The sequence below is a fragment of the Lynx canadensis genome, chromosome D1 (genome assembly GCF_007474595.2).
Source record: "Lynx canadensis isolate LIC74 chromosome D1, mLynCan4.pri.v2, whole genome shotgun sequence".
NCBI lineage: Eukaryota > Metazoa > Chordata > Mammalia > Carnivora > Felidae > Lynx > Lynx canadensis.
The window spans coordinates 7107855-7133400 of record NC_044312.2 but is presented as its reverse complement, the minus strand read 5'-3'; the positions used below and the strand labels follow the sequence as shown (position 1 = coordinate 7133400).

The 25546-nt window shown below is 38.7% G+C and overlaps 1 protein-coding gene across 1 annotated transcript in view; it reads right to left on the bottom strand.

Moving 5' to 3' along the window:
• Positions 1–25546, bottom strand: part of DDX10 (DEAD-box helicase 10) — a 285466-nt gene that overhangs the window by 239412 nt on the left and 20508 nt on the right. Inside the window, exons 5-11 of the mRNA XM_030332211.2 lie at positions 24851–24971; positions 24033–24222; positions 20402–20528; positions 16015–16177; positions 14315–14399; positions 2329–2430; positions 1069–1156 (exon numbers count right to left, since the gene is read on the bottom strand). Coding sequence (XP_030188071.1) covers positions 1069–1156; positions 2329–2430; positions 14315–14399; positions 16015–16177; positions 20402–20528; positions 24033–24222; positions 24851–24971 — 876 coding nt within the window. The remainder of the gene's footprint in view (positions 1–1068; positions 1157–2328; positions 2431–14314; positions 14400–16014; positions 16178–20401; positions 20529–24032; positions 24223–24850; positions 24972–25546) is intronic.

The window sequence follows — 25546 nt, the reverse complement described above, 5'->3', positions numbered from 1 at the left end:
TTTTTAACCAGAAACGTAAAATCTGCTCTTTAAATAAAACTTCTTTCCCAAGAATATCCAGTTCCAAAACCATAACATAAAAGCCTTACTACTGACCATTTCTCTGCTCAGGCTCCTTATCCACTTAGGATGCTCTTTCCACATCTCTTATTTCCTTCCTCTCATTTCATCTCTCTGCTGACACAGAATCCAACCTCTGAATCCTGACACTCTTAACTCACTGCTGATATGTTATGGGAGATGCAGAGAGAGAGATAATATGTAGATCTGGTAACCTCCATGTACATAAGAGCGTGGCGAAAAGGATGAGCTTTGTAACAGGGATTCAAATATTTGTCCGTTTAGAGACTAGGAAGCTGTTAGCACAACACAAAATTACTTCCCTTCTTCCTTTTCTAAAGCATCTACTGCTAGGCACTCTAGGAACGGAAAAGTAAGTTTAAATGAAAGTGGTAATTCTTTGTATTTGCTAATCAAGAGGATTTCTAAGTCAAAAAAAAGTAATTTGGGAACATTAAGTCATATTTATAGATTAAAATTTCATTCTTAAAGAGGATTCAGTAAAAGTGCTATGCTTTCTAGAAATTTAAGCTGATATAAGAAATGACAATAAGCTTGCTGAAGAAGCACAAAGCTGACATTTTCCCAGTTTGTTCTAAGAAATACATAATCTTTTTTTTTTTTTAGTTTTTTAAAAATGTTAATTTATTTATTTTGAGAGAAAAAGAGAGAGTGTGAGCAAGGGAGGGGCAGAGAGAGAGAGAATCCCAAGCAGGCTCCATGCCACCAGCACAGAACGCAGTGTGGGGATCAATCCTAAAAACCGTGAAATCATGACCTGAGCCAAAATCAAGAGTTGGACGTTTAGCCGACTGAGCCACCCGGACGCTTCGAGGCTTCGAGGTACAGAGTCTTTTTAAAAGTTAAAGAATGTTCTGGTTATCTGTGAACTGCACCACTTGACTACCTGAAGCATAACCATGAAACGTAAAGTAGTAGAAAATGATGAATTCTAACTTTATTATATGCTCCATTCCAACTAAGGTATCCAATTTACCAACGACTTACCCTTTGAGCTCTTCCTTTTAAATCTTGATCTTGTGCTAAAAATGATTCCAATTTTTTCTGGACGTCTATAAGTTTTTCTGGATTAATTCTTTGTAACAAAAAAATACAGGTTAAACTTAGACATCTCAATTTTAGAAACTGAAAACAGTATATAGCATTTTCCTATCTTCCTCAGTATTTTTAAACCTATAACACTATTTCTCATCTAGGAGCCAGATTAGACTGAAATTACACTAAACGTAAACCTGACTCTCAGGTATTCTGCATAATGCAGGGGGGAAAAAAGATCAAGATCAGAAATCATCTCTAAATGCCCCATGGTAAGTGAAAGATACTAAGGTTAACATTCAATTATCACTGGTTGCTTCTTAGGTCCGTAATGTTAGAAAATACTCCAACAGGAGATCTGTCCATGCAATAGAATAAATGAAAGTTAATGTCATTGTTGTAAGTACTTCCATTTTCAGCCAAATATCATAAAGCCAATTTCAAATAATAAGCAAGGAGCCAAAAGATATAAATAATGGTCTCCTTATCTAGAAATCAGTCACAATGTAACAGAATTGCTACTTAACTCCACCAAGGGAAGCTACAGGAAAGAATGAAATTCTTACAAGGGTCTATGTTTCACAAAATAAATCCCACTTTTTTCCCTGATTATAAACCGAACCACTCTGCTCCTGCAAAGCTGGGATAGTAGTAGATGGGGGTGGACGAGGTGGTTTTTACTTTAATTATAAAATCATATATAAAATTAAAGACACAAAAGGTAGAAAACTTTCACTTAGCCTCAACAATTTCAACTCAGTCTTGTTCCATCGAACCCTTACCCAACCCACCTGCCCCACTTCCCATCTAAACACCCTCCAAATCTTCCCTCCAAGTAAAGCCCGGATGTTTCAAGGACCCCAGTGCAGATGAAACTCCGATCCTGATCAAATCTGCTGACAATCTGAGTATCTTCAATGGACAGCAGAGTCCTCTGAAAAGGACATACAACCCTACAAATTTTATCCAATATGTATAATCTCTTCAACAATCAATGCCTGCTGAAGCTAACAAGTTCTCCATTTCATCTTATTTTCTGCATTAACAGTCTTCCAGAAAACGTGTTTAGAAGAACACTAGCAAACAAAAAAAGTCACAAAGCAGACAGTGGAAGACGAGAGGGAGGAGGGAATGAAGTGTACATAACTCAGCATGATGATTCTGCACCTCCGTTCTCCCAACGGTAACTTCAACACACCCAGCAGTTCTTACCTGATTTCCTTCACAGGCACTTTCTTCTGGAGAAGCTGCTGCACCATCCCTTTTTCTTCAGAGGGAAGTAAAATTAATAAAGCTTCACCATCCTCTTTGTACCTAAACAAACAAACAATCTCTTCCACATCAGTGCAATCTGCATTTTACATTTCAACAGTCTGACAAATAGGTAACAAAGAAGCAAGTTCACCTAATTAGTAAATATTAGGAATGCCATTTTGTTCACTTCTGTGACGACAGACAACTAGGGCTCTGAGCATCTTTTTCAACATTCCACTACTAGTTACAATTCCAAGTGACTTTTAGGCTATACCAAGGTAGGAGAGCCAGATCCTAAGAAACAAATCAATTAAAAGGAATTTCTTAAATAGTTCTCTGTAGCAATTTCTCATTTAAGCCACGAGAGTATTAGGTTACAATTAGTCATGTAAGAACATGGCACCCATTGTATTAAGGAATCAAATCATCTTTCTGGGGATTTTATACCTTGGGAATAGCACTGTTTTCAGAAAACAGTGCTATAGTTTTAAGAAATGGATCTCTGCTCAAGTGAAAAGCTATCCTCCAATCCATTCTCTTCCCTCACCTAGTAAAATTCTTATTTCATGCTGTACCACCAGAAATTTCGACGTAACTGGGCCACAATGCACCCACAGCTACTAAACCTCTTGTGCTACTTGCATACAGACTCCCCTATAACTCGGGGTCAGCCATTACGTGCAAGCAGTAAGACAAAACAGAACTGGATATTCGTAGAATGTTTTTTAAAAACACAAAATGAAAAATATTCTCATCAAAGCACTCTATTCAAGGTTCATGCTATAAAATGTGAGGAGCAACTTTTTATAGTTAAAACCAAATAAATCATTTAGTGAGAAACTTTGTGCCAGGCCTAAACTGTGAAGAACACAAAGAAACAGAAGAGTATTTCTGTCTTCAGTGGTCAAACAATCTAGCTGACTAGAAAACACAAACACACACAAAATCAAGACAACATCCCGAAGAAGGTAACATTATTAAATGTCAAAGGACGACCAGGGGCAATAAATGGCAAAAACTCAGAAGAGGAAAAAGACCACTCAGAGTGGGTCAGGGCCAGGTAGAATTTGAGGAGGACCTTGAAGGTGAACAGAAAGGGAAAACATACGGTCTTCCAAAGCGGGAGAATGGCATGAACTAAGGAGTGGAAACCAGAAAACATAGGGCAAACTTAGCTAACTTAAGATAGGAGAAACCCAACCGAACCAGGGTAACCAAGTGGACAGCAGGGAGGATTGCCAGATGGGTACATCAGAGTCTGGTTCTGGAGAACTCTGGACGGCTGTGTGTAGAGAGAATACCACTGTACACAATTTTATCAATGAACGCTGGAGGGAAAAATTGTGTTGACTTACTCTATGTACGATAAAGATGGAAGGGCAATTTCACATCATGCTGATTTTAAAACTCTACTCCAACAAGCAAGGTGAAATTCCAGGGTAATATCTTTATAGAAATACCTACTTATATGTATACATTTTTATGAGTACACACACAGAAAAGTAGGAAACAAAACATATCCAAAGTGCTAAAATTTATCTTTAACTCATATATTAAAAAAAAAAAATTTAAGGGGCCACTAAATGCCAGGCACTAAAACTGACATAGTTGTGGCTGTTACAGAGCTTACAGACTATTAGGGACAGATACCAAAACATCAAATAACAATAAAGTGGTAGGAGTGTTAGTAAGTGTACAGGAAGCTATAAAACCGTAACAGAGAACTCCACTGAATGCTGTCTAGGTGTCAAGAAAACTGCCCTGGGCAAATGGCGTCTAAGAGCAGAGATCTAAAAAATTAGCAATTAGTCAAACATTAGGGGAGAATCCAGTTTTCCAGGGAGAAAAGACAGCATCTGACAAGAGTCCAGTGGATAGTTTTGTCTTCTTCAGGCTGATTAGCTTTTTCTAGGGTTTCTAATGCATGGGTATTTAACAGGAGATAGAGTAAAGCTTTTACTGTTTCATAAATGAGAAACTAGTACCAAATACCTTCCTCACTGTATTTCAACACCTACTACGATTCAAAATGTTTCAACATCATTTGCTATGAAGAAACATGAAAAAGCATTCCCCTAAGCAGTACTGGATTAAACCATCTGTGAAGGCAGGAATCACTATTATATGAAGTAGTGAGGCAAAAAAAACCCAGAGCAGACAAGGTATCTGAGAGACATCTCAACTTCTGAAGCTCCAAGATCTCACCAACAACAGGTTAAAGGCAAAGGGGACAGATATCGGTTAATAATGACTACCATGCTGTGCACTATATCAAAATGCCCTCAAGGTAGCCAAACTCTTGAGATGAGGTCAATTATCTTCAGAAGTAAGAAAGCTTATCTCATGTGGCCCAGAGAGGAACAATTAGGAAGAAGGGAGATGGGTATGGGTGGCTTAAAGGGTAATCGATCTCTTTAACATTCTATATCCAAATTCAGAGACGGAGAGAGAAAATAAACATGCCACCAGGCCTAGATAATGTGTGCCAGAACAGGGGCAAAGGGGTTAAAAGAAATCTCTAAGGTATCAAAACAGCATTCCCTGAAGCCCTTGGATCTTCAGATGGACGAATAAACAAGAATAATAAGCCTAATCATTATACCTAATCCTTATACCATTCAGGTACCCAAGAATAATCTGGAAGAATAGATCAGGATTCAAGTCACACATGGGCCATACCCAAACCTTTTACAACTATAGTCAACAGACACATAGATCTGCATAAGGTTAAGACAGAGTACAACACTGGAATTTAGAAGAACAAAATTCCCAAAGGAAAATGGAAAAAAATGTCCAAAGTCGAACCCCATAAGGCAAGCATCTACAGAAAAGATCATAACTGGCCACTTTACCTATTGAACATCACACACATCTTTTCCCTAAAACAACACACAGAAAGCACAAATTATCTCCTACACACCAACACCCAAGAATTTCCAGTAAGCTTTCATTTTAAAAATAAATACACATTTGAAAAGAAGGCAGAAGCACATTTTTTTTTCTTTCAAATGCTTACACGGATAGTCTATTTACCCATGAGCTAGCTTTTTATATTTCAAAAGCAATATCCAAGGACTGAGGCTTAGTATATATATAAAGAGAAATAAATGTTCTTCACAAGATCTACATTTTGGAATTCCATAATACACAGGTTATTATAAGAAACATTGTAGGCACCAAATAAAAGCCCTGCAACTGAAACACAACAACAACAAAAATCTCATTTTCACCATCTGTAGTAGTACGTTACATTTAGTAGCCCTTTAGAATTTAGGAAGGACTTCATTTTACATTAATTTGCCAATCTTTTTTACACAAGCAATTGGTAGAGAAGGCAAATTTCTGGGAAGACCAAGAAATTATCCAAAAACACCCACAAAAAAACAGAAATACAAAACAAAAACAAAAATCTCCAGCTAATCATTGCATATCGGAGGCTTTAAACTTGCAGTTCATTACCTCTATCAGCTATACAGACCCCTAATGGGTTGATCACAATTGTCTGCCTTCACATGCTACATACAGCTCACTGGCATTTCTAGCTCAACGTGAGAGACCCAGGCCACTGACTTCTGGGTCCCACTGGTAATTTTAACCTCAAAACAAACTCTGACCAAAGGAAGGAGGAAAAGCCCTGCTGTTCTGGCACTAATTTGCGTTCCACCCAGTAACCACTAGTCCTCAGCTATTCCAATGCCTTCTCCCCAACACGTAAACTCCATTCTACCTAACACTTTAAGTGTCCCTTAAATTTTGCCCATTCAGCAAGATCTGCCAGGGCTCACAACTGCCTGGCCATTCTCAGTTCTCCCGGTCTGGTTCTCCAAGTTACAGAGCAGGGTGTAAGAGATTCTATTTAGAATAATTCCCTTTTTGTAATTTTAAAAATATATATACATCATACATGAAAATTTCTCTAGGTGGTATGATGTAGCTGGTAGGTTCTGCCAATGTCTAGAATCTATATAGTGAGGGGCGCCTGGGTGGCTCAGTCAGTTAAGCGTCCAACTTTGGCTCAGGTCAGAGCCCTACATCAGGCTTCATGCTGACAGCTCAGAGCCTCGAGCCTGCTTCAGATTCTGTGTCTCCCTCTCTCTCTGCCCCTCCCACTCTCTTCCTCTCTCTCTCAAAATAAAACATTAAAAAGATAGAATCTATATAGTGAATAAGCACTATTTTTATAACAAAAGTCCTTATGAAGTAAAAAATGAAAACATACGTGCTTTTAAAATCTACATCTTTGTGTCATTCTTACTTCATTTAACACATCTTAGTACTATTAATATTAGGGTACTTCCTTACCTCGATTAGTAAATTTGAGGACATATATGAATGCATGTTCCATACCTACCATACATTTGTACCTAAAAGCTGCTCACCAAATATCTGATGAGTAAATAGATGCAAAAAACCACCAGAAGTTGTGTAAGCAGATAGAACACTGGATTTGGAGTCTAAAGAACTGAATTCAAGCCCTAGCTGTACTATTCATTAGTTTTATAACCCTGGATAATGAGTCATTTTATCACCATATATTACATTCTTATTTATAAATTATATACTTTTTGAAAAATTTTATTATATGTTTATTTTTGAGAGAGAGAGAGAAAGACAGTGTGCACGGCATGGAGGGGGCAGACAGAAGATCCAAAGTGGGCTCTGCACTGACAGCGGAGAGCCTGATGCGGGGCTCAAACTCACGAACCGCAAGATCATGACCTGAGCCAGAGTTGGACACTTAACCACCTGAGCCACTCAGATGATAAATGAGATGATTCAGGTTCCTTCAGAACGTAAAGTTCTATACCTGTGATTCTTAACATACTAGCCTTTGTTCACAGTAGAAGTATCATCAAGAGATAGAGAAAGAGAGACAACTGTTGGCCACACTCTGCTATTCCACAGCCCTTCTTTTCCCTCCTCCCTGCATCTCCTTCTGTCCTCCTACACCTTAGCCTCACCAGTGGCAACCAGCCCCAAGAGCACCTGTCACTGAGGTTCAACAGGGCATCAGCCACGCAGATGCATACAGACAGGCCACAGGAATCACACTTAAACGTTCTGTTCCTCCTGCACAGTGTGGTACAGAGGAGAGCTTATTCCAGGAAAAGAGGTATCTCTGACTCACAGAATCCTATCTGAAGACTCTACACTAGATTTAAAAGAGAAAAGGACAGACCGGGAAATATTCTGGGTAAAATAAAGTCATCTGCAGCATAAGATTTTGGAAATACAAACAGGTACACCATAATAGGCTCAACAGTTTGACAAAGTTCATAAAAATTAAAAAAAAAAAAACAAAACCAAGTTGGCTAATATGTGTTGCACGGAAAGCTTCTAGCAAACTGAGTAAGAACAAGGATTTAGGGAGTTCACACAGAAAAGGCAGAAATCATTAGACTCTATCAACTCTGTCCCCAGAACTTAAAAACAAGACTAAGTTTTAATACATTAAAAACAAGAAGAAAACACATAAAAGTGGTACCTAAAAACTATACTACCTGAAATCACTTTCTGGAAACTACCGAAAGAGACGATTAATGCCAGGAGAAGAAACTGAGGCTTAAAGAGATTAAGAACTGATCAAAAGGTACAAAGCCAGCAGGTGACAGAGCTAGATCCAAACCTGAATTTCTTGACTTTCCAGGATGGTGTTGATCAACTATGGGATATCTGCCTCTAATAATCCAAATAAAGAAGGAAAGTGCATGTATTTTTAGTTGGCCTTCATGATCACAAATGGCAGCAAGTTTAAAGAAGGATACCTACCCTCCTTCTCCAAGCACCTGGCTTTCTCGCCTTGTGGAAACCCTGCCTGGGAGCAGCAGCCACTAGATTTCACTAACTGAAAACATCTGCTCTGGGGCACACTGGCAAGAACAGGAGCTGCGGGGTCAGAGAGACCTGAGGACACATCCCGGTCCTGGTATTTCCCAAGGGACCTTAGACACATTTTACCTCGCAAGCCTGAGAAGTCGTTTCCTGACAAACAGGCCTCTCCCACCAGGCTGGTATAAACACTGACTGAGCTCTTCCATCTGTTCACTCAACAGACACCTGAGAGTTACCAAGTAAACGGTTACGTCACAACCCGCTCGCTCCCTGTGGGAATGACAGGGAAGGACACGGAGACTCCTCCGGCTGAAAAAAAGTGACACGGTCAAATCTCCTCATAAACACACTAACGACAGGCCTCCGGGGAAACAAACACGCCGCGTGCCAGCATGGGAGCCCTCACGCAGGAGATGCTAAATAACAGATGTACCAGGTTTGTCTGAAGTCTGTGGATTCAAGCGGCAGGTCTCTGCAGTCAGCCATGTGAGTGAGCCTAGCGGTGGCCCAACGGTGAAAGTGATAAACGGCACGCGTGGCTTAGTGACTGCGAGGTCAGTCTTGGCCAGAGCCTACCCTGAGGTGACGAGAATGGCCCTGTGGAGCTACAGCGGGGTTCCCAGACCTCTTCCTGCCTCGCACGTTCCTTGCCATTACCGTCCTTTATCTTTCAAACTGTCAGGCGAGCTTGCTTTCAGGGGTGGTAGGCAGCTCCTAAAACGGCTCCCAAAAATCGGGACCTTCTGGCATCCACAGCCTTGTGGTCCTCCCCACACAGAATAAGGCTGACCTGTACAACCACAAGATGGAGTTTGGGTTCCAAGTTCTAAGTCACAAAAGACACCGCTGCCGCCACCTTACTCCCTCTTACTCTCTCTCGTGCTCTCTCTGAGGAAGCCAACCAACTGCTCTGCTATGAAAAGTCTCAAGAAAAGAAAAAAGGTGTGGAAGGAACTGAGAGGCACCTCTGACCAACAAGCAGACGAACGGGCTTGGAAGGGGATCCAGCCCCAGCGGAGCCTTCAAGGACCGCGTGACACCATGACCGCAGACCTGGGCTCCAGACCTGCAAGGATGCGGATGAGAAGTCAGAGAACCCGAACGAGCCACCCCTGCATTTCCGATCCACGGAAACCAGGAGAGAACATCTAGTTCTCGCTTTTAGACACTCAGTTGTGGGATAATCTGTTATCCTGCAAGAGATAATTAATTTTAGGGAAGCTCTGATTCATGAGTCTGATTTGAGAAAGTCACTGTGTTATCTCAGCTGTCTACTCTGTGCCAAGGCCTGTTCTAAGCACTCAGGGTGTATCAATTAAGAAGACATATTTCCCTAGTCTTTATGGAGCCTACATTCTAGTGAAGAGAAAGAGATTCACTGTAATAAGGAAATGCTCTACTATCCATGAAGGTATTAAGTGCTATGGGGAAAAAAGAAAATATAGACTGAGGTTAGGAAGAGTAGTTGGGGCAGGTTAAGAAAGACAGTCATGCAGATACTTGAGGAAAAACCATTCCAGCAAAAGAAACAGTAACGTAAAGGCCTTGGGGGTGGGGGGCTGGGGGAGGTGAGGGGAACATGGTCGGCATAAAGGAGAAACAGTCTGACCAGTGTGGAATATAGGGACAAGCAGGGAATAGAAAGTAAGGTTGGAGGGGACTGAATAATATCAGGTCATTGGCTTTTATTCTGAGTGAACAGGAAGCCCTGAGAGGACTGACATCATCTGACTTGTGTTTAAAAGGATCACTCTGCCTGCTGTGCTGAGAAGCGACAGCAGGAGGGCAAGGGGGAAGGGCCTGGAACTAGCCCACAACTGAGAAGGCTCTGTCCTCTTACCTACCTCTGTAACTATTTTGGCCCTACACTACCCCAGCTCATTGCTTCTTGATACAGAATAATAAATTGGTTTTTCCCTTTAAAAAAAAAAAAAAAAAAAAGACTTTAAATTCTAAATAGTAGCAGACCAAGGCAGACGGTCACGTAAAGAAACAAAGCAGCACCAGTACATCCAGAAGAAACAGGCTAAATTTAGGATCTTACCAAGTCTTAGCTTTAAAGAAGCACAAATTTTCACTAGCAAAAGATTCCTCTTATCTCATTCCTAAGATATTCAGAGTAAGCTTCAGTAAATTAATGCTCATGGAAATTGTCTTTTCACTCTTATTATTTCAATTTACAAAACAATTAAGGATACTTTTTAAAAAATCTATTATCTCTTCCATAAAGTACCAGTATTTTCCACAAACCATAAACTCTTCAAAGTTATCGCAGCAAAAATTTTAACTACTTTGCATCCTCTTGCCGCTGTTGATCTACAGGGCAGCCATGAGTGTGCAATGCAAAGAACTGGCCTCTGCTGCCCCCTAGTGGAATCTCACACTGCTGTCTAAATCACTCACAAAGTCTGAGAGCCACAAAATGCAGCCAGGCAAGACTCAGTTGGAATATAATTATATATTATATTTTATTATATATTTTATATTATATACATACACACACTCTCTCTGATATATAACTCACCTTTTGTTTTAAAGTAAGCTCGTCACAGTGGGGGGTTTGAACTCACAATCTAGAGATCAAGAGTCTCATGCTCTACTGAGCTTCCAGGCACCTGGACTCTCACTTTTTATAAACTCCCAAATGTTTACATATGAACAGTTACATATAACTCACATCTTCCATCCACAGACTCCTACCCCCCAAATAAAAACATTCAAAAAAAAAAACAAAAAAAGAACAAACTGAGGGTTGATGGGGGGTGGGAGGGAGGGGAGGGTGGGTGATGGGTATTGAGGAGGGCACCTTTTGGGATGAGCACTGGGTGTTGTATGGAAACCAATTTGTCAATAAATTTCATAAAAAAAAAAAAAAAAAGAGGAGTATCCTATGTATACCTACTTACTCTCCATTCCCCAATTTTTTATTTTCAAATGGGCATTTTCCTAAGAAAATGGAAGAGCCTGGTTTTTTGAGTACCCAAAACTGCAAGCCCTAAAAACAATCATTTTTAAGTAATGCACCACAGAATACAGCTTGGTAAAATTATATTCCTATTCCTTGCCTTCCCTGTCTCTAAAGGAGATCATTTGTTAAAAGAGATGTGGATGGTTAAAGAAAATAGACAAAAATTTTCCCAATACTAAGGATCATGAGAATTTTAAGTGAATAATACAACAAAGTACTTCAAGACAAATGCCTAAATCACTATTTTCACTTAGCTAAAACACTTCAAAAGGAAAAAAAAAGATTCCCCAAACCTTAGCTATTCTGCCACAAAGCACTGAATTCATTTTTCCATATTCATATATTATATGAATTATATTATATGAATTATATATATATATGAATTATACTATATATTCACATATATATGAATTATATTATATATTACTTCCACAAGTAACCACTATCTGGCAACCCAGTTTTAATTACAGCATAAACACAGGATTTTAATTAGTTTCAAATTCTAATTTAGCCTTTATTCAATTCAATTATTCAGTCTCGTGGCCCAAAAAACTTTCTAATTATCTGTAAGCCCATTAATGGCAACTTTTAAACTGCAATTTCATTATTTTTTTATTAAACTGCCCAAGAAAAAATAAGTATTGCATATCCTAAACATTTCCACTGACTACTCATCTAAAAGAGTCAATTCAAAACATTTTTAATTGGTTATGAGGGATCAAACAGACTTGTATTTTAAAAATTAATGACATTAGAAATTGCATTACAACAGTTTTTCAAATTAGTATTTTCTTTTCAAATACAATCATGATGTTGTTGTAGCTCCTTTTCATCTCCAGTCATCAGGACCAATTTAATGTTCACCCTGGCATGTTCAGCTACAGAAGATTTTTAACAACCTCTCTGGGAACGAAAAACCCTGAAATATTCCTCTTCGGTGAACTGTTTTCTGATGCAATGAGATGTCCAATCATCTTCATTAAGGAAGAATAATTTTAAAATACTATTTATAAGTGTTCCATAAAGAAATCCGTTTCCCCTGTCTATGTCAACACCAAATGGCACAACTAACACTAACACGCCTGTGTGCGAGGCTACATCCCACTTTCTCTAAAATGGAAAATGTGTGCATGGGTACAAGTACAAACTCATACATGCCTCACGTGTACTGAGAAGAGTTAAACAGCAGAGGAATTCTCATTCTGCCAACCACTACTACTTACGACTTCTGAACATCTCACTATGAAAGATAACCCAAACATGTACCCGACACAAAGATCACTGACACCACCACCCATCTTCCTATAAAATGGAAAACAAGCCTGCTCATCTACCCAGGTCCTTTTTCCTTAGACCCCATTAGAAACCAAAATGTAACCACTTTACAGGCAAGTTTGTCTAAAAGCACCACAGCACCGTATACAGAACCCAGTTCTAACTCCACTGTTTATTCAAATTATATTGTTAACTACAATAAAAAGATTTACTTTTTACCCTGTAGTACAGAAATTCCATTTTAAAAATTTTTATTTTTAATGTTTGTTTATTTTTGAGAGAGAGACAGAGAGAGAAACAGAGCACAAGCAGGGGAGGGGCAGAGAGAGAGGGAGACACAGAATCAGAAGTAGCCTCCAGGCTCCGAGCTGTCAACACAGAGCCCGACGTGGGGCTCAAACCCATGAGCTGTGAGATCACGACCTGAGCTAAAGTTGGACGCTTAACCAACTGAGCCACCCAGGCACCCCCATAAATTCCATTTTTAAATAGCTTTATCTTTCACTATTGTAATATTCACTCCCTCCATGCTGGTCAAAAGAAATGCGTTTGAGTGCATTTTTATTATAGCCCATGTTTAATGGCTATATATCTTTATTTAATGATAAATGTGAATCAATCAAAAATGTTTAAGCAATAAAACATGTTACAAAAATTACTTCTCAGAAGGACAAGCAGCACTTGCAGAAGGACATGAAAAACCTTCACTTGAGCTAAAACATACAACAAAATCTACCAGATACAGCCAAAAAGAAAAAAAAAAACTTCTTTAAAGCCGCCCAAAACTGTGGATTCAAAGAAATTTCAGTGCATGCCAAAGAGATTTACTAGACAAATGAGGGAGAGAGGCCACTTGGGGCTGTTTGCTGAAAGGGACACAGGGCAAGCAGAAGAGGAGGAAAATCACTGCTTAGAAGATGGTCTACATCTTGGGTCTAAAGATCCTTCCACGGGGCGCCTGGGTGGCTCAGTCAATTTAAATGTCTGACCTCGGCTCAGGTCATGATCACAGTTCTTGAGTTCAAGCCCTGCGCTGGGCTCTGTGCTGACAGCTAGGAGCCTGGAGTCTGCTTTGGATTCTATGTCTCCCTCTCTCTCTCTGCCCCTCCCCCACTCACGCTGTGTCTCTGTCTATCTCTCTCTCTCTCTCTCTCTCTCTCAAAAATAAATAAACATTGGGGCGCCTGGGTGGCGCAGTCGGTTAAGCGTCCGACTTCAGCCAGGTCACGATCTCGCGGTCCGTGAGTTCGAGCCCCGCATCAGGCTCTGGGCTGATGGCTCGGAGCCTGGAGCCTGTTTCCGATTCTGTGTCTCCCTTTCTCTGCCCCTCCCCCGTTCATGCTCTGTGTCTCTCTGTCCCAAAAATAAATAAAAAACGTTGAAAAAAAAAATTTTTTTTTAAAAATAAATAAACATTAAAAAAAATTTTTTTAATAAAAAGCAGAACTGCTGCCCAGACAGACCAAGAGTTGGTGTCTCTTCCATCATCAAGTACCAGTGTCTCACCAACAACCACATTATAAATATTCATCCAGTTGTGATAAGGTAATAAATGGTACAAGGTAAATCCAAAGACACAGTCTGTCTGTGGCCAATCATAATCACTTATAACCCTGCTGTGATTATTTGGACTGTTTCCATTTCCTAACCATTACACAGGTCAGTAAGATGAACATCTTTATGTAACTTTACCCATTTCTCTTTCCTTAAGATCAGTTTTTAAATGTGGAACATGAGGCAAAAGGAAGAAGTCTAAGGTTTTGGTAATTATTAACACATGCTATCCAGAAAGATGCTTAACATTTAAAATTCTACCACGAGCAAACATCTCCCAACTGCAACAGCAAAGAAAAGAGCCAGCACACCTACCTGGCAGTTCTACCTGCTCGGTGAATGTATGTGTTGGCATCCTCTGGACAATCAAACTGAAGAACCCAATTCACAGCTGGGAAATCTGAACAGAAGGAGCATCAAGTTAGGAAACTAGTTGCAAGGTCTACCATGCCATACTATTTTTATTTTACATTATCACTTACTAGGACTTTCCATCACATCAAACTGATAGATATCATCTGTGAACTTTATTAAAAATAAAATTAACTACAGGGACCAAGAGATAATAAACAATTCTCCATTGACAGAGTGAACTAAAATCAATGACAGTGTTTGAATACAAAGATTCTTTTCTATCTGAAACAGAAGAGATTGCTTCGTGTCAGACAAATAATAAAATTTTAATAACCTAAAAGAACCCACTTTTCATGGGCTCCTAGTGAACTGCAAAACTGGTTTCCCAATTTAAAGGAAGCAAACTTTACTTTTCTTGCTGTTCCCATCTCCATTCAAATTAATGATTCTAAGTCCCTTTTCTCACTTCTGACTACAGAAGTTTTCACTCATTTCCAGATATCCTGTTCTCAATTACTTGAAAGAACTACCTTTAGTCATTAGGGGATTTTGCTGTGAGAATTTTAGATCAATTTCCATAATAGAGAAAAGGGCTGATAAGTCAAGGAAGAGGAAGAAAGATCTGGAAAGAAGAGTGTCAGGATGACAAATATGCATGAGGTTTATGGAGCAACCAGCGTGGGTATAAGAGCTGGAGATGGAACTTGCAAGAGGGGGAGGGTCTAAGGGAAGAGAGAAATGGACCGGGTTTGAACTGGTAGCAAAGAAGGTATGGGACATCTGCCAGAACATTTGAGAAAACTCATATAGACAATCACAACAGACAATCACACAGCCCAGACAAGGTAAATACAAAATGATGATGTTACCAAAAGTCATGGTATAACAACAATACAAGCCAGAGAGCTTTAAAAACATGTATACTTGGCTACTGCCTCCAGTCACATGTGAGTGAACATATATAATGTCTGAGATACACTTTCAAAAACTCCAAGAAAATCAAGGAGACAGGAAGAAAAAGGGGATCATGGAAAAGATGGTTGTCAAAGTGGGGTAATATACCTGAGGGTACCTTAGATGTATTCTTCATGTATGTTTAAAATCTACCACAGTAATTAACATAAAACAAAGCCACTGAACAATTTAAATTACCACCTACTTACTCTCTTGTCATGTGTTCTGATCTCTACTTCCTGTAATGACTTCCATACCCCATCCCACCACCACAAAGCCACCAGCTGTAAAACGGTATCACAGTGGCTTTCTGAAACTTTAAACACATTAAGTATGCTTTTAAAATAAAAACATTTGGTGAAAAAATGGGATTTCAAATTTTCTTTTTGAGTAAGTTGTAATATTTTATCAAGTTTCCAATTTTCAAAGAAACATACAAAGGTGTCTTTACACCTTTAATCCGCCTTTGATTCTGTGGGCTGCTCAGGATTCTAGGATTATTACCATAAGCAATAAACACAGAAGGTGAAAATACAACCAAAATTTTCACTGATGTATCCTTAATCATATTGGTTACCAATTAACTTATTTTTCTAAGAAAAAAAGGCCCAATTATTTGAGTGTAACTATACGAATCCCCAAATCCATCCATTTATAAGCAAATTCTATATGCCATGACCACAAAATCTTTTCTTCTAAGTTCTCACCCAGCCCCCTGGCTGCAATGTCAGTAGCAAAGAGGACTGCAGCCTTCTTGCGGACGAATTCATTGTAGACCTCCATCCTTCTCATCTGCTGCTGTCGGCCGTGCAGCGCAAGGATAGAGATCCCAGGACGTAGCCGACAGAACACCCGGTACAGGTACTGGACCTAGGCAGTAACAGAAAAAGGAGTTTGGTACTTCCATATAACAGCAGCAGTCAAGCAAACTCGGGAGATTAACAGCAAACATGCTTTAAGGAGCACAAGTTTCACCAAACAAAAAATGTAGGGCAGAGAAAGGGAAACACAGTCTGGAGTTGTGGTCTTTGAGCACTTTTTGTTCACATTATTTCCTGTAAGAATTTTTTTTTAATATGTTGCCCTTAGGGGCGCCTGGGTGGCTCAGTCGGTTAAGCATTCAACCCTTGACTTTGCCTCAGCTCATGATCTCACACTTTGTGAGTTCGGGCCCGGCATGTCACATCGGGCTCTGGACACTGACATCGCAGAGCCTGCTTTGGATTCTGTCTCCCTCTCTCTCTGCCCCTCTCCTGCTCACTATGTCTCTTTCAAAATAAATGAAAATTTTAAAAACTTTGTAAAAAATGCTCCCCTTACATTTCAACTTGACAGCTGACATTTTTTCAAGTGTAATGAGTTGCAAAAAATGTAATTTCTGATATATCGTAAATATGGAGAATTTAAAACAAACCTCTTACACATGTATCCAGTAGATTCTAAGTAGCAGAGCGATCTGATACCTACGATCATTTTTAAAATATGTAAAGATTACGAAGGCCATGCCTGTGTGAAAGAGGGCCCCTCAACTTTGCTGTGACCCTCAAACTACTATAAAAAAATCAAGTCTTTAAATTTTTTTTTTAATTTTTTTTTAAACGTTTATTTATTTTTGGGACAGAGAGAGACAGAGCATGAACTGGGGAGGGGCAGAGAGAGAGGGAGACACAGAATCAGAAACAGGATCCAGGCTCTGAGCCATCAGCCCAGAGCCCGACGCGGGGCTCAAACTCACGGACCGTGAGATCGTGACCTGAGCTGAAGTCGGATGCCCAACCGACTGAGCCACCCAGGCGCCCCAAAAATCAAGTCTAAAAACAAGTGAACATAAAATAAAATCCTCAAGAGAAAGAAATTTTGCATTTCTTCTCCTCCTTGAACTTTTATGGCAATTTCCTGACCCCACGGAATTTTATCTTAATAGTTTTATGCTTCAAAGTCTTTTGATTATCTTATCAATATTTATGACTTTCTACTATAAAACAATGAACATCAGTTTTAATTTCTAATCTCCTGTGGCCATAAAGCTATTAAAAATTTTCAGACTAAGCTATTACTACATTAGTATATAACTGACCAGAACAAGAAATGTTAGAATTTGAAAAAAAGCATAACAAGAAATACTGATAGACACAATAATTTTGTTATACAACACTGGAAGTTATTATAGCTCTTCATAAATGGAAGTAAATGGAGCTGATTATTGGCTCCATTCCTCTTTAGTTTACATATTAATAAATGAATACTACTTGAATGGTAGACTGAGGCAGAGTAAAGCATCATTTTATTCCTATTTTCTCTTTCTAATGTGCACATTAAGAAAATCCCTTCATGAAATTACAGAAAATTGGACTCGAAGGAACGCTTGTGCACTGCTGGTGGGTATGCAGACTGGTGCAATCGCTGTGGAGAACAGTATGGAGGTTCCTCAAAAAATTAAAAATAGAACTACCATATGATCCAGTAATTCTACTTCTGGGTATTTATCTGAAGAAAACAAAAACACTAACTCCAAAAGATACACGCACCCCTATGTTTACTGCAGCACTGTTTACAATAGCGAAGATAAGGAAGCTGCAAAGTGTCCATCCAAAGATGAATGGATAAACACATACACATACATACACACAATGAAATATTACATGGCCATAAAAAATGAAATCTTGACATTTGCCACAACATGGATGGAGCTGGAAGGAACAATACTAAGTGAAATAAGTCAGAGAAAGATTTGTAAACATGATTTCACTTAAGTGAAACCTAAAAAACAAGCAAACAAAAGACAAAAAACAAAGAAAAAAAACACTCTTAAATACAGAGAACTGGTGGTTACCAGAGGGGAGATAGGTAAAATAGGTGAAGGGGGATTAAGTACACTTACCATGTAAGCACTGAGTAATATACAGAATTACTGAATCACTATGTCATAAACCTGAAACTAATATAACACTATATGTAAATTACACTGGAATTTAAAAAGTAAATTTAAAAAATAAAATGTAGGGGCACCTAGGTGGCTCAGTCAGTTAAACGTCCGACTTCAGCTCAGGTCATGATCTCACAGTTTGTGAGTTCGAGCCCCGTGTCGGGCTCTGTGCGGACAGCTCAGAGCCTAGAGCCTGCTTCATATATTGTATCTCATTCTCTCTCTGCCCCTCCCCCATTTGTGCTCTGTCTCTCAAAAATAAAATAAACGTAAAAAAAAATTTTTTTTTTTTTAAGAGAAAAAGAAAATGTACTAGAAGGAAACTTAACTCTTTTAACTCCTATAAAATAGGTCAAAACCATGACAGATAAAATTTATAACAATCCCATCAGCTATTAAGTCCATTAAGTCTCCTCACAAATTTCGTTAAAAGTTAAGAATGGTTGGTGGGCATCTGGGTGGCTCAGTCAGTTAAGTGTCCGACTCTTGATATCGGCTCAGGTCATGATCTTAAGGTCATGAGATTGAACCCCACATCAGGCACTGCACCGAGCATGGAGCCTGTTTGGGACTCTTTTTCTCACGCTCTCAAAATAAATAAATAAACAACAACAAAGCAAAGAATGGTAAGGCCAGTGAACTGCAGAACAACTTGGTACCATGTTCTCAGAGCCATTCACTTTCCAAACAGCGAAACCCTTGGTGCTAGGAAGGCTCTAATGGCCTGAGACAATGCACCAGTAAGAGTATAGACAGATGGACTCATGGCTTTGTTCTGCAGGTTTAAAAGGGCCACCATGAGATGGGGAGAGGGGAAAGGTGAACCTGCGGACGACAGATGCACCCTCAGGCAAACCAATCTCAAAAAAGTACATATGCACCCAGGAAGTGTCAACTGAGTCCATGAAAACTTGCTGCAGTCTGCATCTCCTGAATCAAAACTGTCTTTGTCTCGGTGAGGTGGATGACTTCCCAAGATCACTCTGGCTAGAACGTGTGATAACTATAAGGAAGGAAAGTGCGAGAATGAAGAGAGCAGCCAGGATTAGGACAAAATCAAGCGTGTCTGAGATTTAGTTTTGGCCTGAGGTGTAATGAGAGGTGGTCGAGCTAATGAGAGTTACCAATATATTGACTATGAGATGAAGACGTGCGATAATTAAGGATTCAGTCATCTGAGATGGGGAAGAGATGGACGGAAAAGATCTTCAGGATACAAAATCTTAAATCATTTTTCATACTTTAAACTTGAGATACTCAACAAGAAATCTCAAGACACTCAACAGGAAATCTCTAGTATTCAAGTGGATACACAAGTCCGGGGCTCAGGAGAGCGGTCAGAGCTTGAGATGTCAATTCGGCAGTTGTTAGAACACAGGTGGCACTTAAAACCATGGGACTGAAGAGGTTTCCTAAAAAGAGTATGCACCAAAAAAAGGACAGAGTACAACAGACAGACCGCTATTATCTTCCCTGTAAGCTGGAGAGAAACTCACTGGCATATTTATCAGGCTAAGCACTCAAAAAACTATAAACCTAGAATCCACCTACTATATGCCAACAACTATATATCATTAGGTAATCTGAAATATAGAGAAGAAAGGAACATAAAAATCAATCAAGGTCCCTCCCTCTTTAAGGGAAGAGACTAAGTTTCCTTATTTATCACTGAATCCTTTATTCATAGCAAATGACTAATGTTAAAGAAATGTGTAACTGAATTAAACACATAAACACTCTAGAAGGAGAGGAGAGAAAACAGCTGATTATAACACAGGGATTGGCAATACTGGAGAGGGACCTCCAGATGTAACATTTGAGCTTAGCCTTAAAGGACATTCAACACTCCCTCAGCATTAGTGTAAAGGGGTGCAGGCAGTGCACTCCAGAGATCACCATGATCAAGGACACCAAGGCATGGAAATAAATGGCACATTCAGGTAAGAATTCCTAGAGGGTGGGAGTCAGATTATAAACACCTGCAGTTCATCCAGTCATTCAATGGCGTGATCTGCCAATATTCACGGATGGACACCACGCTTATCTATCATGTTCCTCACCACATCTAGTACTGTATTTATCAGAATAGAAGAAATTGCTTTTTATCTAACTGAAATTTGCTATTTTAAAAGGGATGATTCAACAAGAATTACTTAATCATTCAGTACCTCTTTACAACTGGAGAAAAATACAATACTTTTCTTCTTCAGGTGGCTTCTCAAAAAGGAATACAACACACTTATTTTTTGCTGCAGCTCGCAAACTATGTAGTTCTGTTCCAAAGTGGCAGGGGTGCTTATGAAAATAAGAGGAGGAAATACGTTAAAAACATGCCACATTGGTTAACTTTGAAATCCAGACCCCACCAAAAAAAAAAATTAGAATAAGAAATGATTAGCAACAGCATGGCTCTCCAACAAATTTCTCACACACACACATACATATACCCCAAAAGAGAACTTCTTAGGAATCAGAACTAGAATTGCATCATCACAGTTTTGCAAATCTTAATGAAACCATGGATCTAGAATAATCATCAGTGGCTCCTAAAACTTTTAAGATTAAAAAGCTATCCTTCCTGTCATAAAGGTATTGTTTGATTCAGATTCATTCTTTGGCCTGTAGCACTAACAATGAAAGCTGGATTAAATATAAATCAAAAAAACTGAAGGCATCAGAGATCAACCAAGGCAGCTAGGACTTGAGGTGCTAAAAAAGAAAACAGACATGCCCTGAGGCAAGCCCCATATTCATCCCCACCTTCCCCTCAAAGCATCTGTTGATTTGCAAGACAGATAAGAATTGGGAGTAACACCCTGAGGCCTACACCCATCAGCCCAAGATCCTTGAGAGGAGGAACCATAAAACACTGAATCTTAAATTCTTCATAGGATCTTCCCATGAAAAGTGGGAGGAACTCCTAAACTCAACACACACACACACACACGCCTGCACACACACACACACACACACAAAGCAAAATGACTGAAAACAAACAAAAAGCAACATCCAGGAAGCTGAGAGCTGAGCAGAGACCCTGGCAGCCTCAGTGCTATGAGGTTCAGAAGTTGCCAGAGGGGAAGGGCTCTGGAAACACCCAGGGCTTTCAGCTGAGACTTCCAGAGGGCTAGATCTCACGACTCCAGGCAAAACAAAGAGAATAACCCCAGAGTCTACAAGCCAGGATAGCCCAGATCAAGGTCATCTGTCCATACCACATCTATCTGCCACAAAAAAAAAAAAAAAAAAACATCAGACATGGTTTCACTAAGAACCGAAAATAAGAAAATCTTAAATGATACACAGTACCCTCAAAAGAACAGGAAAACCATCGGCTAACTCTGACATCGGCTAATTTTGATACAATAATAGTTAGAACAGAAATGTATCTTTAAAGAAAACCTGCCAAGATATCTTCCAAAAATGAGGAAGCACTAGAGATGTTCTCAGAAAAGTCAAAACAGAATTTTTCCACTAGTAAACCTGAAAAAAAAAAAAAAAAAAAAGTTCTTTTGAACACAAGAAATAAAGAATAACTATTTGGATAAATCTAAATAAATACTGATGTTTCAAAAAGTATTAATAACAGCTTATGGAATTTAAAATGTGTGAAATTAAAATACTTCACGATGAAGACACAGTGGAAAAGGGTAAAGAAACTTAAAATAATGGGGTAAGGTAAATGTCAACGAACTAAATCCTCCAGTTACAAAGTAATGATCATACCTGAGAAGAGAACCACATATTGCTTGTAAAGTCAAATAAATCTAAAATGTAAGGCTGTATATAATGTAAGGAGTAAATGGCCAGAGAAAGATTCACCATGCAAACACAGACCAAGAGAAATTTACTAAAAGGAGACTAATATCAAACTAGACTTCAAGGCAAAAAGTATTAGTAGAGATAAAGAACATTTCATAATGATTAATGACACTAACAGGAAATATAAAATTACTTTTGCATGCAACTAACAACATAAGCTCAGAATAGCCATTTCAATTTTGAAATGCTTCATAATTCACCACAGATTTCAACTTATATTCACTGTAAAACACAGCAAATTACAAGGATTCAAAGAGAACGATTTTTTTCTCAAAAAAAAAAAAAAAATCATTAGGAGCGCAATTTCACTGCAACAGCAACATAAAGAAACCACCCTATTATACCTTTTCTAAGTACATTCTGATATACAACTTCAGAAAGATCTAACTTTTTAAAATTATTTTTCTGGTCCTGCACGATTCTAGAGTAGATATTCTATACTACCTTAAAAATTTTCTTGACCGTGATTTCCCTATGGTGTATTAACCAAGTTAATGGCTAGAGAAGAAACTTCAATAATGATATGAGACAAAATTCACAAAAGTATCTGCCTTCTGTGGTGCTTCTGGTGAACTGGACATTAGAGAGTACTACAGTCATTATCACATAACCTGCAACTGTCAATTGTCATTGGAGACATGGTTTCTGAAAACCCCATTTCTTCTAAGTGATGCATTTCAAAAATCACTTATAAAATAAACAGTATTTGCATTTGTTTTTTTCTAACTCTGATCTACAGATAATAACCCACTGTTACCTACAGAAATTGGTAACAAGAAATCTATGTACAATTACCTTAAATCATGCAGTTTTTAGATGTTACCTAATGACTGAAAAATGTGTATCTGGTAAAGACACTAAAGAGTTGTGAAAATAGGCAGAAAGCAAACAGCCAAAAAAAAAAAAAAAAAAAAACAAAGAAAATCAAGAGCCTGGGTAGCTCAACTGGTTAAGCGTACGACTCTTGATCTCGGCTCAGGTCATGATCTCAAGGGTTGTGAGATTGAGCCTGTCTTGTTGCACACTGACAGCACAGAGCTTGCTTGGGATTCTCTCTTGCTCTCTCTCTACCCCTTGCCTGCTCTCTCTCTTAAAATAAATAAACTTAAGACAAAGACGAAAAAGAAAATAAAAAGTGACTCTTTAGATTATTAATTGTACCAAGAATTTCAATAGCTACCTCAATTCAACGTTACAAACAGCAACCACTGTCTACTCCATACAAAGCTAAGGAGGAGTTAAAGAATCTCTTGCTATGCCACTCCCGAGTTCTTGAGAACCAAGTTCATCCACTGAAAATGCCTGGAAGCATGGAGTCTGGCCTCTTCTAGGGCTTTCTTTAATCCTAAACATTTATTAGCTGAACAACATTAAGGTGGGCCCAAAGCCCATATTCCCAGTATTTAACAACTTTCTAAGAGGATAATCCACCATTTTCCCCAATCTATTCCTTCTCAGACTAACATTTCATAGCAAGAAATCGAAGATAGAGATAATCCATATGGAGACCTTCAACACATATCTACTTATGTTCACTAGACAACATTTCTGCAAGTCAAGCATGTCCACAATCGACAGTGATTCATACCAAACACACAAACACAAACTTCCACTTGTATCAAAATACACTTTGAAACCTACTTCCCCCAACCCATTTCCCACACAGCCATACAACCCCACCACCCCCCATTTTATGCAGGGGTAGTTGTTAACAAACACCTGTTCACATCTTACAGAAAGATATGTGTTCCTCAGACCACATGAGAAATATTGCACTAGAGTATTCCCACATTTAAAGGTCCATCAAATATTTAAATAATTGTAATATATTTTACTATACTTTCCATATTTTATAACACATAAAATGACGTCTAGTTTCCTAAAAAAGGTAGTATTCATTTAAAATACCAAATTCTTATAGTAAAAAGAACACCGATTTTTTTAATTGAATCAAATATGGCTACAAGTAGTACATACCTGTATTTTGCTTTTTCATGAACCCAGACATACTCAGGGTTTTTCAAACTCAAGCGTGCAAGGTCCTTTACAGATTTGGTTTGGGTAGCTGAGAAAAGCAAAGTCTGACGTTTCTTGGGAAGATTTTCAATAATAGCATTCATGGTATCAGCAAAGCCCATATCCAAGATTCTATCTGCTTCATCAAGAACTAAAAAAAGAAAATTCAAGGTGAATTACAACATTTAAAATATACATTAGGCTAAATGCAATGTAGTATTCAGGACTGGATCCTAGAAGAGAAAAAGGGCATTAGCGGAAAAATTGGTGAAATCCAAGTAAAAGTCTGGAATTTATACAACGGAACAATGTTAATCTTCATTTTGACGAAATATGTGGTTACATGCCACAGTTATGTAAGATGTCACACTAGGGGAAACTGGGGAAAGGGTATAAAGCAACTCTCTGTACTATCACTGTAACTGTAAATATAGAATTATTCCAAAATAAAGACGTGATTAAAAGTATATATACACACGTTAGGTAATATCACCAGAAGCGGATGTATCTTAAGAGATAAATTCCTAGCAGTGTCAGATAAAGAAGTATCTAATTTCATATACAACTACTTATATTCTTCTGACCATTTTGTTTAAAAAAAAAAAAAAAAAGTCTAGTTGTACTCTCCGGGTTTAGAACCCATATGCCAAAAAATTGTTTCAAGTTATTCTCAGATGTTTTATTGAATAAATATTAAGATTAAAAATGTCTAACATTAAAATTGATGAGGCTTCTCTCCTAAGTCTGAGATTGTTTCATTAGAAATTCATTAGACTTACCTAACATTTGGAGATTGGTAGCATGAAAACATATTGTTTCATCCATGTGTTGAAGAAGCCGACCCGGAGTACAAACAAGTATATTTATGTTATTGATCCTCTCAGCTTCATGTTTCAGATCCTGAAAACAGTTGTTTCTTCTGATTACACAGACACATTACTGAGCAGCCCATGTATCAAAACTATAAAAGCCATCTGCATGTTACTTCTCACAGCAATGTAGATATGCTACAAACAGATAGGATTTCCCCCTTCGATTTCTGCAGCACATCCCAATTTCTGGGCCAAATAAAAGTCCTCAGTGAAGACCTAAAGAGCTCAGAGTGCCTCTAGATTCTTAATTATACCCAGGATTCTGAGGCCAAGAAAAAATTTCCCATGAATGCTCCAAGTCTTCACTTCTCTTTACATCGGCCAGAACCGACTTAAAGTAGAATCGTTGCCATTATTTAAGTCAGAACCCGGAGGCACTCTCTGACACCATTCACACTGCACTTTGTGGACTAGGGCGAGGGAAGCTGAGCTCTCTACACTCTAGAAGGTGTCTCCTTGAATGTTCGTCATTAAAGCTGGGTGACAGGTACATCAGCATGTGAGGGTTTGGGATGGATGCTACACTTCCTTCATGTATGTTTGCATATGAACCCAAGTATTATCTTCACAGTCTAGAAGAGCCTCCAGCACAAACAAGCAGTC